The sequence below is a fragment of the Tamandua tetradactyla genome, chromosome 19 (assembly GCF_023851605.1).
Source record: "Tamandua tetradactyla isolate mTamTet1 chromosome 19, mTamTet1.pri, whole genome shotgun sequence".
In the NCBI taxonomy this organism is placed as follows: domain Eukaryota; kingdom Metazoa; phylum Chordata; class Mammalia; order Pilosa; family Myrmecophagidae; genus Tamandua; species Tamandua tetradactyla.
Genome location: NC_135345.1, coordinates 9,905,440 through 9,924,509, shown reverse-complemented (window position 1 = coordinate 9,924,509; position 19,070 = coordinate 9,905,440). Strand labels below are relative to the sequence as shown.

Genomic DNA, 19,070 nt, shown 5'->3' with positions numbered 1-19,070 from the left:
CCTAGTTCTGGCTAATTTGAGGTTTGCCAGAGAAATGACAAAACTTCAGAAAGCCTCTGGGAAGTTAAAAATAAAATATGCCCTAGAAAAGGGAAAGGGCAAATGGTATTCATTTAACTCTGTCTCTTGCTAACTGGTGTATATGTATTAATTCACTTAATCCTTACACTTATCCTTGAGAGTTAGGTATTATTTTCCCAGGTTTACAGATGAAGAACTTGAGTTATCTAAGTAGCACGTTCAAGGTTGTCCCATCACTAATGCCAGTTACAGAATTATTCAAAACTCTGCTGACTCTGCCCTGACACTGACAGCATATGAAATGGTGGCCAGTGTTCAGTTGCAGCTTCTGCAGTTCATCTATGCATTTGTAACTGGAATGGTCTCTGACATCAGCCATCTTAATGATGCTTTGAATATATTTTTGTCCTCTCTCCAAGGAAACCTCTCAGAATACTCCATGAACAAGACCATTCCAAAACCAAGCTTATAATTTTCTTTGGCCAACATCTCACCACCTCTGACCTTTACATATGGGAACTTCATGTAGCTTACCCTGCCATGAGTCAGGGTGTTGTCCTGGAAAGATTGTAGGATTTGGTGCTTGACAAAGTCAGATGGGATCCTACTCTGCTGCTTGGACCAGTCATGCTACTTTATCCCTGCTTATCCTCAATTCCAGCATCTTTAGAATGGGGCAAGACCATATAAGACTTATATTGACAGCTAATTTAGCCTCAATAATATAATAGTTTTATTAAAAGAAATATGGTAATTATTTAGCCTCAATAATATTGCATTTGTATTAAATGAAATATGGTTAGCATAGCATGTATTTAATAAATATTGGCTTCTTTCTCCATTACCTCCTTTCTCTACCCCAAATCAGCTCTGGCTTTATTTATAAAAGACACCTGCTATCACTAGGGTTTTTTTTAATATAGATAAATTTATGAAACTTTTAATTTAATAATGTCATTAGAAAAATCCTGGCAGACTACATTAGCATAGTAATGTACAGTCTACAAAGACCTTGAACATATATATTGTTATTTAATTATCCTAATGAAGTTGGTTGGACACTTATGGGATCCATTTAAAATATGTTGAAACTGAGGCTCAGAGAAGCTGATAAGGGTAGACAACATGGTGAAATGGCGTGAGAGAGGGCTTCTGGATCAGACAAAACTAGGTATGAGTCTAGTCCGTGACTTCATTTTGTGTCCTTGAGTGGGAGACCTAACTTTTTGAGTTTCAGTTAGCTGTTATCTGTAGTTGTTTTGTCACTTGAAACTGGGTATAATCGTATGTTTTGTGGGTTTCTGTGAGGATGAAAGTAAACAAAGACACAGTGTGTGATACGGAACTTAGTAAATGGGTAAATGATAGCTATGAAGTGTCATTCCCAAAGCCAGAAATTTAATAACAGAGCTAGAGCTGGAACTATCCTTAACTGAATCCTACTACATAAAGCAATTATATCCACCATCACAAGTAACTGCCATTTCTTCCAAGGTCTGTGTCCAGGAGAGTTCTACCATTTGAGTGTTCCTCTCTTAGTTTGAGAGAGATAGGCCATTCAAAGGGGTTAAATTATTTAAATCTAAATTAGCTTTAAGCTTTTTAACAGATTTAACCAAACTTTTCAGTGATTTTGCAAAGTGTTATCAATAAAACACAAGACATCTGGTTAGATATCAGCAACTTAAAAAGGAAAAATAACCATGAATAACAGGATATTAGCAAAATATGAGTGTATATTTCCTTTTTATTTTTTCTGTCATTGGTCATGCTAATTGAAACATCATTTCCCAAACATCTAAGCATGAGAAATGGAATTTCACCATGTTTAAAGGGCACCAGGCATTGTGATTTGCAATGTGAGCTAAGATGAACCAACAAGTCTGGAAATACATTATCTACATGTTTGGGGCCCAAATTTAGTTGTATGATGCTCTCTGTAGAATTTAGTGTGAGATAAAGATATGGGCTGGCTAATACTTCAGGCCCAGCCTCTGAGGCCTTTGAACCTTAGTGGAGTCTCTAAGGACCCGCATTTAGTCATCAGCTTTGCATATTCAAAAGCCTAATTTCATCCAAGGCACTCAGAGTTGATGAGGCTCAGGAGAGTTGTCTCACTCTGGCATTCTAGTTTACACAATCCATCTTTTGTGACTTTAGGTCAAGTGTTATAATGTACTTAAATCATGAGGTCAGATGGTCTGCATGTTTCTACCCATTAGGGAAATCTACACAGAAAACCAGATTATAATTAGGAGGTGTCTTGGTGACCACAGAGTTAGAGCTGTGTCCTTGCAATAGCTGGATTCAACAAGCTACTGATGATCTGCTATCTTGATATGTAGCTGAGAGCACGTCAGCCCCTGGATTGCTTATGGAAATTCATGGACTAGGTCACCCTCACTCCTTGGCCAGTCTAGGGATATCCTGTACAACTCCAGTTCTCTGGATGTTCCATTAGAATACCTCTACACTCTCCCATTTCAAGCTCCTACCTCTGTTTTCAGACTCTTTCCACTGTACCACACTTTTCAAACTTTGAGAAATAGCCTGGTTTTGAATTCAGACTGTTACTTCTTAGCCATATGACCTTAGGCAAGTTAGTTAATATCTCATAACTTCAATTTATCTTTATGAAATTAAATTGCAGTATCTACCCTCTGTATTTGTGGTAAGAATTGAATGAAATGCAATAGATAAATTGCATATTAGAGGGCCCAGCAAATACTAAATGCAGAGTAAAAGATAATTATTATTATCATTTTTGGTATTATTATGAGTTTATTTTACTCTTTACTCAAGCAAGACTTAATTAGATTCTTTGGCCTTTTGTCCCTCCTTTGGAATTATGACGTAAAGAAGTCATGCTGTACAGAAAGCTAATCTCATCATTCCCATATTTGTTTTAGTCGTTCATCTGTCAAAATCTTGGTAGTATCTCACAACTCTATAAATGTACTGATTCTCAGGAAATATTAAGGTTTAATGAAAAATGATGGCAATTAGTTCAGAATATATTCCTTGTCAATTTCAAATTCCAGGGTCTTTCATGGTACTGTTATATGGAAATTGCTTAATAATAAACCTTTTGAACTCTACTTGCATCATAGTATATAGTTTACAAAGTATTTTCACTTCTATGATTACATTTGGTCTTCAAAGTAATCATATGAGAAAAGGAAGGCCAGACCAGGTATTCCCATTCTGAGATCTGAGAAACTGAGACCCAAGTCATACAATTCACTCTCAGCATACCTGGACCTAAAGATTTGCCTCCATATTGCTAAATAAATTATCCTGAATCACTTATTTAGTGTAAAAGAATGGGCAAAGAAATATTTAATTATGTAAGAGGATATTTACTCTAGGAGCTAAGTTCTAAATGTTGTGAAGTTCAAAATGAAGGGATGATCTCATCTGGACCCATATTGTGCATTTGTTCAGTAGACAGATTTGGCTCAAGGGGACTTTCACTGAACAGAATAAGAGAATTGCAAAAAGCTGGGTCATTTGGATTGTTTCCATATGATGGAATCCAAATTAAACATAATGTCCTGGGTTGAGTTCTGTTATTCAGTAAATGCTGTTTATTACTATAATTATTATTTATTATTATTATCATACTTTATACATCTTCTTTAGATTACCTAGCCTTTCATCCCCTTTCTTTTTATTTAAATTTCTCTCAAACCTCTTTGTGGCTTTTCTTATCATGGAACATCGCCTCAAAAAAAAAAAATGCCTGGCATACAGCAGGAGCTTAATAAAAGGCTCTTGAAAGAATAGCAAGCCTGGACCACCGGCTGCACCTGTCTTTAGCCCAGGACCAACTTCAAGTTGCAATGTTCTTCAGCAATGCCTGTATCTCAGTTTATTTCCTTCTCTTTCTGTTTTCTAAAATTTGCCTTCAGAAACCAACCACCCCCACTCCCACCTCCCGAAGGCTTTTAGTCCATCAATGAAGAATCCATCATAGTTATTTATGCTCTGATTAATCTAGGCCTAGTATACTGATTAGATAAGTATAATCATAATCAGTATGATTCTCCCATCATTTAGAAGGCCAAACGAAAATATGGGTGAGACAAACAAAGGTAAACCTTCCAAAAAATATGAGGAAACATTTAATTAGGCTCATGCTCAACTACATTTAATTTTGTGGCAGCCTCTTTTCGTGTGAACAGTAAAATCATTTTCATGAGAAGAGGGCAGAGAGAGGGAAGGCAAAGGGAAGAGAATAGAAGAAGGAAAAAGAAATAAAAGGAAGAAAGGAAGGAAGATATAAGAACAAAGGTAGAAAAGAAATGTGGAGAAACAAAATAAGTGAATGAGAAAATTAGAGAGAGAAAGAGACTGCACCTCAGAATGGAACAAAAGTAAGAGAAAAAAAAGTCACTGAAGAAATAAAACTTGCTCTGCAAAATCAAGCAGTAGGAGAGAAAAAGGAGGTGGCTTTTGAAAACAAAAAACAGCAGGAGTAATAAATTCAGAAACTATAGATTGCATCAGTCTATTAAGGTTGTTTTCAAAATCATTTAAAATAAAAAATAGATGTGCATGAATGTTGCCCTGAGATATTTAGGGAGGTTACTTGTTTCAAGACAGTTGCAGAATCTTTTCTAAAATATGCCCATACTTAATAGCAGAAAAGCTAGGAGAACAGTCTTCCTTAATCCTAAAAAAAAAAAAATCTATAACAACAATCCATTTGACTTCAAATGCCTCTGCTCACTGGAAATCCAATAAAATTAAATGTTATATTTAATTAAATTTAGCTGATTGCCTGACCAGGGTATAGAATTAGAAATCCAATCAGCATTTATTTTCCTCTAAGTATGAGCATCTCTAGAATGTAACTTCATTTTTAATATGAAAATAGAAGAAACCTACAAATATCTCCGAACTGTGACCAGATTAATGAACAGCTGTATCTAAAAAAATGTTGGTTTAAGCATGTATACTCAAGAATGCATGCATGCATGTGCATACACACACACAAACACACATATCACACACTACACACACACACATGCTTAAGGCCCCCTTCCCCAAATATACATGTGGCTGCCTCCGACAACCACAAACAGCTCCATCATGTTAGATATACTAGAGGCAACTGTGTAGATAATCAGATGCGTTTTGTGTCATAAGGAAGAAATATTTTATACTCTGTTATTTTCCTGTTTTCCTACTTTAATGAGAAAAGAAAAAAATATCAAGCCTTTTTTTAGACCCTCTCTTCTGGCCTTGACCCAATTTTAGCTGCACAGCTGTATCTTACCTTCATGACTGATTCTAATACTCTCTTCAGCAATTCCTAGTTTCTTTTTGGTAATTTCCTCTATCTAGTCAGGCCCATTTTCCTTATGAGAACGATGTTTCTTAAACTTTGGGATAAACAGAGGCTAGTACTTTTACAAGCTTTGTACAACATCAAGAAATAAGTGGGAAACGTTTGAGAGCAAGAAAAAAGTTCTTTACTGTAAAATTGTTTTTGTTTCATGAAATATTAATTGCAGATCAGGTGAAATGCAGCAAAAATATTTATGATTAAATGCAACTTTGCAAGCATAGTTTGGTAGCACTGGCAAATTCCCAGGGGGTAAAGGGAGTTCTCCAGGATAACAAGGAAATATGATTTGTTGCTTTACATATTTCCAATTGTTTAGACTGCTTATGATACCATAAGGGGATTAATTATTTTCTGATTAAGATCCTTATCCAAATTCAATCTATTTATAAAACAAGTCTTTCCTCCCTAATACTTTCACAGAGACCCCAGGTGCAGACTGAACTCAAAAGCAGGTGTCCTGCGTGGGTGCCTAAATCAAATATATGTTCTTTGGGAATCTTAAGCACATTTCCACCTATAGAGCTGTGTTTCCTTCATTTCGGTTTTCTGAGATATCAATCTGTTTTTGCCATCAACTCCAATATCTTTATAAAATGCCCCAGGGTCTCATTTTCAACATATCAAGTATTTAGTGAATTAAAATATAACCACTGAGACCATCTCCTCCTAAATTGGAGGAATTTTTGGCCAAAATGGCTGGTAGAGGCAGGGATCCTTTTCTCTCAGGATGTTTGCCTGCAACACCTCTTTCTTTGCCACGACCCCCTTTATATCTCTAGGAGAGTGAAGGGAGCCTTATAGAGAAGCAGTGTAGGGCTTAGTAGTGTTTCTAAAACAGGAATTCATATTGGATCCCTTGGAGTCCCATGGATTTATCCTTAAGGGTCTATTAATTCCATGGGAACTCTATTATATGAAATGAAAGCTTAATCTCTAATTAATACAGGTATATTTTAGCTCCTTTGTGTGTGCGTTAAAGCCTAGTATACAGTCTAGAAATTTTAATGCCCAAGTTGGCATTAACAACTAGATTTACATTGGCATCTAGCCTTTAATGCAGTTGGTATTTTCTCTAGTTGGAGAAATGAGAAGGCACCCTAAAAGGAGGCTGCCACACTGCTCCCCCTAGCTTTGGGCTCCCCAATAGCCAAAGACTCCTATGCGCCTTCAAAGAACTCTACTTGACAGTGTCCCTGCAGGCAGGATCTCCTCCTGTTGGTCCTTCTCTAATGCCCACACAGGAATGCCTGAATCCTTCTGCCAGTTTCTGCACAGCAAGGTCAACCCTGGACATATCAGTATCATTTGCACCAAGTGCCCAGCTGTGTCTCTGAGTTCCACAAGCAGAACTGACAGATGGCACCTGAGCCTCTCTTCCCTTTGATCGTGAAAGACATGTCTAGGTTTTATTTCTGCAGAGAACTAGGAAGCGAAAACTGAAAAACAGTACCCTGATCCCCCTAGAAAGTGAATCTGTAATATGCAAAAAGATTTTCCCCATTGCTGTGGTACTGCAGCCTCTCCAGGTTACTGACTGAGTTAAGGTGGGGGAATGTTGAATAACTTTCACCCAAGATAGGCTCTAGATCCTGGCACGCCATAGAGAAAACCTGGAAGTCCTGTCCACTGTTCTATTACCAACTACTTTATCCCTTCTCTTGTAAGGGCAGACTTTTATGTCTTGCCTCTGTTATGGGCTGAGATTTACTCCTAAGTAGAGTGTCACAGGGAATGGCAAAGGAATTGTTTTGCTGACTCCAAAAGAAACCTTGTGGGCCACTTCTCAGCATGTCTTCCTCTGTATCTGTGATGGTTAATTTCATAGGTCGACTTGGCTAGGTTATGGCGTCCAGCTGTTGGGTCAAGCAAGCCATTGTCAGATCGTTACTGTGAGGGTATCTCACTGAGTTTGCATCTATAAGCAGTTGAGTGTCTCTGTGGTTGATTTCATCTACAATTAATGAAGGAGATTGTCCTCAGCAATATGGTGAGTTTCTTATGCAATCATTTGGAGCTCTTAAAAGCTATAACTGAAGATTTCAGAACTCAAGAAAAAGTAACCTCTGCTTTCACTCCAGAGAGACAGCTTTCCCTGAGAGAATTCAAACTCAACTTCATAATCACTTTTATCAGAGTTTCCAGTTTGTGGCCTGCCATATGGAACTTAGGCTTGCTAGCCTCCAAGGGCATGTGATCCAATTCCTATACACATATATATATATATATGTGTGTGTGTATATATATATATATATATATATACACACATATATATATATACATGTATATGTATATATATGATAATAGGATTCATATATACATTATTATATATATTTATATATATTCATGCATTCATAGAATATATATATATATATATATATAATCTGCTTCTCTGAAGAACTCTGATACAGTGTTCCATAGGCACCTTATATTCCTGTATTATATAGAGATACATATTTAATTTCACTCCATTGAACCCATTTACAGCACTATATAGATAATAGTCCATTACTACGTGCTCAGGTACTTTATTTATAATCTCTACATTTCCAGTGCCTAGAATACGCCCAGCATGTAGTAGGTCTTCAACAAATATATGCCAAGTAAATGAACAAATTGTTCTTTGTACAAATAATGTGGGAGCCTGGATTTTAATTACTTATTACCTTTTTTTTTTTTTTTTACATGGGCAGGCACCAGGAATCGAACCCGGCTTTCTGGCATGGCAGGCAAGAACTCTGCCTGCTGAGCCACCGTGGCCCACCCTACTCATTACCTTTAGATACAGTCTGTTTTAGTTTCTTAGCTACTAAAACAAAAACCATATAATGGGCTGGTTTAGCAACAGCAACTTATTGGTTTCAGAGGCTAGAGGGTTTACTTCCTCCCAGGATCAGTATCTTCAAGCTGGCTGTTCTATCACATGGAAATGCACATGGCAGCAACTTCTTTCTTTTCTGGGTTTTCACTGACTTCCGGCTTCTGGCTGCTGCTTCTGGCTTTCTCCATTTCTCTTTCTCTTTTCCATAAGGTCTCCATTAATAGGATTAAGACCCTTCCTGATTCATTTGGACCACATCTTATCTGAAGTAGTCTTATCAAAAAGTCCTATAGACAATGGGTTCATACCCACAAGAATGGATTACGTTTAAGAACATATTTTTCTGGGGTACATAATGCCAAGCCACTACAAGGTCTAACAGAGAAATCACTGCTTGTTGTGATTAGCAGCCTTTTTTGCACTCATGTATATTATACATGTTTGAACATAGTAGAAGCTTTTTAAAAAGCATTTCACTTATAATAAACTCAGCAATAAATCCAAATATATGGAAGATTCTTTATGGGCAGTGGCGGTTCTTGAATTGTCATTTAGGATGGGCTTGGGACTCCAAGGCGAGTGTGAGTGTGATCGCTTGGTTCTATACCTGAAATAAGAAAGATCAATGTGCTGGGCAGATGGACACGGGGATGAGAAGGTGCTGGAGCTCTCACCAACCATCACCTGCCTTTGTACTAATTAAAGCACCTGCAAGATTTTAAACATATCAATAGTGGGAAGGTTACAAAGAGTGTAAGTAACCTCTGTGTCATGGGGACCAGAAGAAGAAAGAGAAAAAGAAATATTTGAAGTAATAATGCATGAGAATTTTCCAAATTTATTGACAGACACCAAATCAAAGATCCAGGAAGCTTAGAGAACACCAAACAGGATAAACGCCAGTGACTTCTGTACTGGAACAAATCATTTTAAAACTGCAAAAAATTAAAGACAGAGAAAATGTTGAAAGAAGCCAGAGAATATTTTGTGTCTTCTATATCATGATTCTGTTGGTGGTCATTTGTGTGCATAAATTTATCAAAAACTCATAGAAATAGGCTCCATCCCAGACCCAGTGGAATCCAAGTTTCTGGGGCATCATTATTTTTTAAAGCTTCCACAGCACTCTAGAGGGTAGACAGGCATCTGATTCCATGCTTGCACTACCAGTGATCATGAGCAGCCAGTGAACCCCTTCTCCTTTTTGGGGACTGAAACCTGAAAGTGATCATAGGCGTATAATGAATCCTAAAGTTCAATCGAATTTTCAATTCCTCTTACTCCATGTCTTAGTTATCTCAATTTCTCAAATAATTCTCAAAAAAAACCAGCAAGAGAGGCATTATGTTACTCCCATTTTGCAAATAAACAAACTGAGGCTCAGATCAGGTCAGCAGTTGTTCAAATACATGGATAAAAAATGTCAGGGGTGGGCGGGCCGCGGTGGCTCAGCGGGCAAGAGTGCTTGCCTGCCGTGCCGGAGGACCCCGGTTCGATTCCCGGCCCTAGCCCATGTAAAAAACAAACAAATAAACAAAATATAATAAAACAAGAAAATGTTTAAAAATGTTTCCCTTTCTTCCTCCCTTCCTTCCTTCCATCCTTCCTTCCTTCTCTGTCTTTCCTTCCCTTCCTCCCTCTCTCTTAAAAAAAAAAAAAAAAAAAAAAAAAAAATGTCAGGGGCAAGGTTGGCAGTATCAGCTTATTGTATATGTGTTATATAGTGGGTTACTTCTGTGATTATTGGTTTGATTTTGTGTGAAGTAAGGATGATTAGAGGTCTTGAGAAGTTCCCGTAGTGGGGGGCAAGAGGCACATAAAGTCATATAATGGCCATCCCCCTCTCTTTAGAAATACATTATGAAGGGAAGGGCCTTGGCTCTGCTATAATATATTAACTTCATAAAATCTGTAGGCAAGAGATGTTTTTGACCAACTCATCCTCCCCACCACATCCTTTGCAGAGTGACTAAGATCAGATAAGCATGGTGTCCTCTCAGAAGGGTCATGGACACTCTGAGTAGAGCAGAGGGCTACTCACCAAGCTGAGTCCCATTCTTTCCCCTTGCTGATAAACCGCATGTTGACTCACTGCCGCTGTGGGTCACTAAGACCCCACATTTTACTTTGTAAATGCCAAAAATTTGAGGTTCTACATGATTTTCTAAACTCCTTTTATACATAGATTGCTCACATTTCTAACATTACTAGTAAAATACCCTTTTTGCTTAACTTTTATTAAAACTTTAAATAGGTCTAATAAGTGCTGGTATTTCAGGTCAAATAATTTACTAAGGTTGAAGTTGAAGGTGAAAGTTAGTGATGTTCCCCTCAACTCCTCACATGCCCTTCTCTGATGGCCCTTGTGTCAACACCGGCACAGCCTTATGGGATTTTGCTCTGCAAGGAGCTCTACTGGAAAAAGCAATAAAATGTAAGAAACTAATAACATTTTTATAACTTTGTAAAGATATGTTTTGCACCAAACATGGTTGCATTATAGATTTTTAAATGGAACATCTTTATGGAATCTTTGAGCTGGAAAGGAGCTATTTGGCCCAATCTACTCAGTTTTCAGGTGAAGAAGCCAATGAACAGCAGGGCTGAGGCTGGAGAGTAGCTTTGCTACCACCTTTCCAAGCCTGTGATATGGAGCAGTAAGCTTTGGAAGGGACCTGTCCTGTGTCTTGAGATTCTCTCAATTTAAACTTCAGAGCTGGACAAGAGCCAGAAAACACAGAGCCCTCTCTAAAGACTGAATTATTTCAGCACATGTTCGCATGACTTCAATGTCCCTAAGTTAATGCATTTGAAGTAATGAAAGGGTTGTGCAAGCACATGCCTTTAAATAGAATATGTTCTTAAAGGGTTCAGGGCAGGGGGTTTAACATTTTTTTCTGCCTGGCCATAATCAATTAATATAATCCCTCTAAATATCAATATACCAAAAAAAAATGGTGTCAATTACAGTATACACCCAAATATAATGTGATTGATGTTGAAGCAACTTGTAAACTTTGTATCTGATGTCCTCATGTCATCGCATGATGTCCTCATATTGCTCTGCTTGCCTGGGATGCCTTCCTTAATTCTGACCTCTAGAGGATCCAGACTTATTCTGCAAGACCCAATTTAAGTATTACCTCTCAGAGACATTTTCCCTGGCTCGCCAAGGTACGCTTAGATTTTGTTTTATATGCATCTGTTTTTCCACAGCACTTTGATAGCAGCTAAGATGAAGAGATACAGAAATTGTATTATGCATTGAGAACAGAGATTAAGTTGTATGTGGCATAATGTTTCCCCAATGCAAGCTTACAATAAATGGTGGTTGAATAGATGGATGGATGAATGGGAGGATAAATGGATGACAGAATGAACTAGAAGTGCCTAATGCTTAGTGGGATGTAATATGTTCACTGGCTAGGAAATGGGATTTCTGAGTTCTATGGATCTGAGCTCTTTTTGCTGGGTGATCTTGGGTACATAATTTATCCTCAGTAGGCTTCAATTCTCCTTAACAATGAAATGGTAGCTTACTGGTTAGCTTTTTTTAACCTTGTAAATCCACTCTCTACCCCCACTAATCTGGGAGTCCTAAGAAGCTGATAACTATAAACTATATCAAGGGATTCCCTCACCCTCTGGCTTCCTATTGGACTTGGACAATGGGAGAGCACAGTGGAGATCCAGGGCAGGAGGAGAAGGAGATGGGAACATGCATCCCACCCACCACAGCTCCCCTGCTGCAGGCCCCTCCGCTGAACACCACTGGTTCTCCTTCTACCCAGCCCAGCATCTGGGTCCCCGGGACCACTCCCTCAGACCCTCCAGGCCCATGTGTGGAAACAGCACCCTTTGTTCCTACTCACAGTTACCTCGCTGCCCTTTGCAATTTCCCTGCATCCATTCCACATCTTTTAAATATTCTCTTTATTAAAATGTTCTCAAATGACCCAATTTGAGGGTGCTATCTGTTCCTTGCTGGAACCCTGACTGGTATAGCAGGTGATATCATTTATATCATAGAGAGTCTTTGTGCAGATTAAATGTAAACATTGCTATAAAGCCCTTATTGAATGCTGCCAGGTTCTCTGCCACTAACTTACATGGTAGATTGGGCCAACGATCTCTCCTATGGGGGTGAATGCAAGGAGCAAATAAAATGCTGCATTCCATGTGAAGATGGTATATAAATGTGACTTCCAATAAATATTTCATTGAAACTTCGAAATGAAAAGCTTCCCTTCTCCTGCATGCTCTGGCAAGCCTGTGGATTCCCCGGAGCAGAGCCAGCCAGGCCTGGGCTAATCTGCCCTCAGCGCCCAAGGGAAGCACACAATTGCACGCCAGGGAAAATCAGGCCCCGTGTATGTTTGCTCAACTCCCCAGGGCAGATGGGATGAATGCTGACAGAAAGAGGACAGCATGCCAGGGAAGAAAAAATCCCCTTCCCTACTCGTGTTCCAAGAATAAACCAATTATCGACCTGGATTGATTCTCTTTCCATCATTTCCTCTAAGCTGGCACCTGTACCCGAATTTAACAAGAAATGACAGTAGCATGTTCACCAGAATTAAAATATCATTTGTAAGGTCCAGTAATGAATTTGCTTTTTGTTTCCACAGGCTGAGTTGAAGATCCCCCTTATTTGCCAGATGCCGAGAACTATGAACAGGCAGTAAGTACTGAGACATTCTCATGAGCCTTAATTCCTCATGTCCTGGTGGGGGTAAGAGTCAGATCCCAGAAAACCAGCTAAGGAATGATCCAAGTGGGCCCAGGAATTCCAGTTTTAAGGTTGAGCCTGAGATGTGAGGGTTGAACGTGAACTTTGGTATTTGGAGAACTCCTCTAATAACAGCGTTTTTAGTATGCCAGGCACTTGTTCTCTCCCAGTGTGACTGTGTGGGTGGGGCAGGGGGCAGGTTCATTGGGTACCAGGATGCTGGAAGGGACCCCAGAAATACCATCATTGCCTCGCACCCAGGTGTGGAAAGGTAAAAGTACAGTGTCTTGTGCATTTGTCCTGGGAGCAGAAGACCTGGAGTTCAATTTTTTCTTTGCAGAATACTCTGAGTAAACAATGTGACTATTTTATGATAGCCAAATGTGGCATCTGATAAAGCAAAAGAAAAAAAAAATCTCCTCCCTTATGAGATGCCCATGAATATAGTAAAGAGTTAGCAAGCTTCAAAGTTTTAAGAACTATTGATGGTGAATTTTGAAAGACCTTTAAATTGAGAAAATGTGATCTGTAATTTTAAAATCACTCCACTTATGTGCCTTATTTGCCAGTTGGAAAGGTAGCATTGCTTCCCTCCAGTGAGAACCAAGAAGCAGCACAATTGTACCAGAAAGAACATGAGTTCCAGAAACAGGCAGACCTAGTTTAAACACCTTGCCTGGTCATTTTCTAGTTGTATAATATTTAGAAAGTTACTTAACTCTCTGAAAAGCAGGATCTGGTCTGAGGGAGGAGATCGCCTGGTTTTTAGGGTAGCGCTCCAGACCTAGAGGGAGGCTGGGGACTGGACAGGGTCTGCAGTGAATAGGTGAGTCTCACAGGTGGGTGCAGGGTGCAGAGCTGGTGTCCAGAGAGAAGGGAAAGAAGTGCAAGTGCCATGGAAGCCCCTCCAGCCCAGCTTCCCATAGATACCAAGGTTGGGTGACCTTGCACACAGCCATGCTCATGGGATGGAGAAGCCAGAGTCTGTGGTTTTCCTCCTGCCACGAGAAATATAGCAGGCAGCTGCTGCCTAATGCAAGGTCCACAGATGGGCTTTTCGCCTGACTGGAAATCTAACTTATCCAGTATCTCCTCTCTACTCCAAGACCCTCTTTTCCTCCTTTATCTTAACAGCAGCACTGAATGGCTGGCATCACTAACCTCTCTGAGTTTTAGCTTCCACATCTGAGTACTTGTCTGAAATGGTTCAGAAAGCAGGGATGGATCTGGGGCTGGAATTCAAGTGTGCCTGGCTCCAAATCCAGTGCTCCATCATTGTCTCAGCACTGAGGAAGCTGGGGAAGACAAGGGAAACCAGACTACTCTCAGTCGGAATGAGTTGATGTTTCTGCGGTTACAAAACAAAGCAGATGACTTCTCAGACCCAAAGTTATATTGAGGATAAATGTGGAAAACATTAATTTCATTATAAGATAAATGGATGAAAGGTCCGAGGTGATGGAATAAACAGTAAGGCAGGCTTTTATTTCTACATCCATACCTCTCCTTGGGGGCACTTTGGGGTTATTTGATAACTTGGCAATGTTTACTAGGAGCTTCCGTCTGATTTATGACTGAGACTACATGACCTTTGGTCCCATAGTTTTCAGGATTCTACTCTCTACCAGTGGTATCCTCTATAAAGAGAAGAGAAGTCCCCTGTCGTGAGGACTGTAGATGATTTATTGTTTAGCCAAACTGTTTGGCCTTCTAGAGATTGCTTCTCATCAAGCTCTCCAAAGGGTAGTTTATTATTTCAGCTTTAGAGTCACCTCAGTTGCAAAGCTGGCAATTTGTAGATCAGAGGACAGAGAAAACCATCATAACTTCACAAAGATAGGTTTTAAGCTTTTAGGATGTGCCAACATGGAAGCCATGCATTTGACTCTTTGTACCTCAGCATTAAGAACGTGTCTTTCTAGATAATTCCCGTTCTTGCCTGATGCTCAGGGCACAATTTTCCTCCCCTGATTTTGACCTCTGAGACTTCTTCATCAATTCTGAAGTCTTTCCTATCCTTATGAAGTTCTGAAATCCCAATATTCCTAAGATAAGCATTAAAATTAGACTCTTCCTCCAATACATACGCACACTAAAGTGAAATACATAAACCAGTACTAAATAAGTGAAAACTGAGCTACCCTATTATTTTAGTTTCCTAGGCTGCTCAAAGTAAATATCATGATGGGTCAAGTTAAACAATGGGAATTTATTCACTCTGTTTTGTGGCCAGGAAAATGTCCAAATCAAGACATCATAAGGCAATGATTTCTTCCTAAAGATGGGGTACCAGCGATCCTTGACTCTGTCACATGATAGCCACATCGGCTGGTCTCAACTTCTCTTCCAGGTTTCTGGTTTTGTTTATTTCAACTTCTTATTTCCATGGCTTTCCCTCTCTTTGTCTGAGTTTCATCCTCTGATAAAAGGCTTAGTAATAGGACTAAGACCCATCCTGACTAAGGCAGGCCACACCTTAACTGAAGTAGCCTCATCAAAATATCCTACTTATAAGGGGTTCACACCCACAGGAATGGATGAGATTTAAGAACATCTTTTTCTGGGGTACATACAGCTTCAAACTGCCAGACCTATTATAGCCCATTTTTACTCTCAACCTCCATCATTTCATGCCCATCATTTCCTGAATAGCCAGATTTTGCAGCCTTAAGGGCAGACTGCATCTGCACAGTGTTACTGGGAGCTTGTCAGAAATGCAGAATCTCAAACCTCACCCTAGATCTCCTGAATAAGAACCTTTATTTTTGCAAGATGCTCCATGCCATTCCTTCCCCTGTCAAAGTTGGAAATGCATTGGACTAGAACGGTGGTGCCCAATGCCTGCTTTCCTTCTGGTACACTTGACAAATATGTACAGTAGTCACTGAAAGTGAGGGACTCAGACATCAACCTTTGCATGAGGGTAGTTTTGAAATGTTACCCACCCCACCACACACACAGAGTTTTGTTATTGGTTTTCCTGTTATGCCTTGGGAGTGAGTACCTCTTCCTCTGAGAAAAATCATTAGCCCAATTGACTCAAGGCAGCAGCTATTAAACCTGGCTGAATATCAGGAGGAGATGAAGACTCAAACAATTTCAATATCCTCCCCAGACCAAAGAAATCAAAATAACTCTAGATGTGTAGGCATTTTTTTTTTCTTGTTTTTTAATTCTCAACTGAACCTAAGATGCAGTTAGGGTTGAAAAAAAATCTGATCTAAGTTCTCTTATATTTCTATAACCTGAATTCTAAATGTCCTGTGATTAGAATCTGTGACAATTCTTAATATCTCAATGAGACCTTTTGCAATGAACGAATGGATGCAAATGGATGTGACATATATATGTGTATGTGTCATATATATGTGGCCATTGTTGTATACATATATGCATATATACAATATAAGTATATACACAGGTATTTGTATACAATTGTATCATTTCAGCTAAAGGCATTTGCCAAATTTATGCTATGTCCAGCACTTGGCTAGGTACCTCACTTATAAAGGAGAATAAGACCTAGTTTCTGCCTTCAAAGAGTATTAACTGTATGTTAAACAAATCATTTTAGTATTAGGTAGAAAGTGATAGGAAAGCTCCACAAGAAAGACTTGTAAGAAGGGGCCCCAATGTCATGTTTCTAAATTGTTTCTGAAATTAGCAGCCTATTTCAATTGATGCCACACAACAAAACTTGGAGCTTTCCTAACAATCACTTACATGACATAAAGCCACAATCCTTACAGCATATCCACTGCTGTTAGAGAAGTCTAGACAGAACTTCCTGATGCCCTATTACACCACTGGGGCTGAGTAAAGGAGACTTGGAGTCTAATTTCCAGTATCTCTTCATCATTCCGGACAGAACTGATAAGAACTCAGTGCTGCAATTCTGAATGTTTTGGAAGAGACTGAGGTCACAAAAGTGACTGCTTCTAGGCCCTTTCCAGTAAGCAAGCTCCTACCCAGGGTAAGCTCCTTTGGGAACTCAAGTAGAAAGATACTCTAACCATCCCAGATTGAAAGAATGATAAAAGGGTAAGTGCCCCTAAATTACCCTCTTTAAAATAAGCTACAGAGGTGGGAAGGTAAACTGGCATTGCTCATTGTTAAAATAATTCCCAGTCCTGATAGAAATTTTAGAAAATAGACAAAAGTACAAAGGCAATGAAAGTCACCCAATTATCCTAGTAACCAGAAATAACCACTATTTGTTGCAAATTTCTTGTCATTTTTCTATATCCTTTAAAAATTTTAGGAAACCAGGGGGGTACAAGGGTAGTTCAGTAGGAGAATTCTCACCTGCCATGCAGGAGACCTGGGTTTGTTTCTCGGCCCATGCACTTCCCAAACAAACAAAAGAAACTAACAAAAACAAACAGACAAAAAATTCAACAAATGGTGTTGCAATAATGGGATACTCACATGGAAAAAGAATGAAATGTGACCCCACCATACAGCATACAAAAAAAATCTAGGAAACCTACCTTTAAAAGTCATTTTGTTTTCCGTCATTTATTCAATAAAGTTGTCTTAGGAGCATTGCCTCACGTTATAAAAATCTTGATGTTTGCTGGCTACTCCTTGAGTAAGGTTCACAATCTCTTATCCATAATTCCAATGTCAAAAGGCCTTGAAATGCTGATAGGTTTCCACAACTAACTTGACAGCAAAGCCTGGCCTGAAATGAGGTAGTTATGTCTGATCCTTATTTATCCCACTCAGCGAGGACATTTATGTACTTCACTGCAGGGATATTAGTATAAAGACTAACTGACCAGACTCCACCTTGGCTGTTACATAAAACACCATACTTTCACCATATTACCTTTCTAAAATCCCAAATATGCTGAATTCTGAGCACACCTGGCTCTAAAGTATTTGGATAAGAGAGGGTGGGCCTGTATTTTATCTGGTGGGTCACCTTGCCCTTGGTGTTTGGACATTTGTCTTGTTACCTATAGAGTTTTATGGGCAGTTTTATCACCAAGATTAACGTTAACACAATATATTAGAAGTACTATCACTGGCTGTGTTGCTATGTTCCCCAGCGTTCAGTGCCTGTATGTGGTGTCAAAAGGAGCACAATCATAACGTGATAATCTATTACTTTGTAGGAGCACAGGTTCAATCAAATGATCGGACAACAGCCTAGTATTTCTTTTCTTGGACAGGGAATCTGTCTTTCAGGTTGGAAAGAGTCTTATGATAAACAAAGCAAAGCAACAAAATTAGAGTTTTAGAGCTAGAGAGAACTTAGATGTATGGAATTGTAGCTTCCACACATGATTGTGAGCCCAGCAGCAATTGTGCTGTGAGTTAGAATTGAGACTCTTCTTGAATACTCTTAGGATAACCAGCTCCCAGAATAGTGAGTTAGGAAACTGTAAGAAAGGTCCTTTTTGTGTTTCTCATCAACAAAAGTCAGCTTCAAGGCAATGTTAACCACTGACCCCATACATTTTGCTAAGCAAAATAATAATCCTTCCCTGCAATGCTTTTCTCATTTGAATTCAGTTTTAGTTATGAGAATGGAAGGGTGAAGAGAAGAAGCCAGGCACTCTACTGGCCAGTTTCATTGAGGATCTGTGTTTTCTGGCTGCTCAGGAGTTATGAACACCCTTCCCTTGGGGCCATCTGAGACCCACCTTGGGATAGCAACTCTCCCAAATTCAAGCCACATCTCTCTGACTCAAAAAATCCATGACCCTTGTGCCATATTGAATTGCTTCTCAATGATTAAGGACATTACACTTGTCCCTTTCTCAACAAGATACCTCACCAAGCTGAGTGACTTTCTTATACACCTTGTATAATGAAATTCTTTCAGTCTCTGAGAGGTGGGCTAATAAAAGTCTTTCTTGAAAGGCCCAACTCAGTGCCTAGCACACACACATAAAAAGATACCCCAAATAAATGGCATGTACCTCTATGTGAATGAATGACAAAACTCCATGTAAACTCCAGGTCATTCTTTTCCTTCATCACATGTGTGAATAACCCCTGCCTTCAACCTCAGGGAGCACCCTCATTTTGATTTGCAGAAATTAATAAGTGTAAATCCCACTGAATCTAGGGGAAATGAGAAGCAGTAATTTGGGCACCCTGGGATCAGAGTTCTGCATCAGCTGAGTAATTCAGTGCAA

At 39.2% G+C, this 19,070-nt stretch overlaps 1 protein-coding gene across 1 annotated transcript in view; it reads left to right on the top strand.

Moving 5' to 3' along the window:
- Window positions 1–19,070, top strand: part of CLNK (cytokine dependent hematopoietic cell linker) — a gene marked incomplete at its 5' end in the record, with an annotated part of 238,387 nt that overhangs the window by 44,025 nt on the left and 175,292 nt on the right. Inside the window, one exon of the mRNA XM_077136401.1 lies at window positions 12,821–12,873. Within this exon, the coding sequence (XP_076992516.1) occupies window positions 12,821–12,873 (53 nt within the window). The remainder of the gene's footprint in view (window positions 1–12,820; window positions 12,874–19,070) is intronic.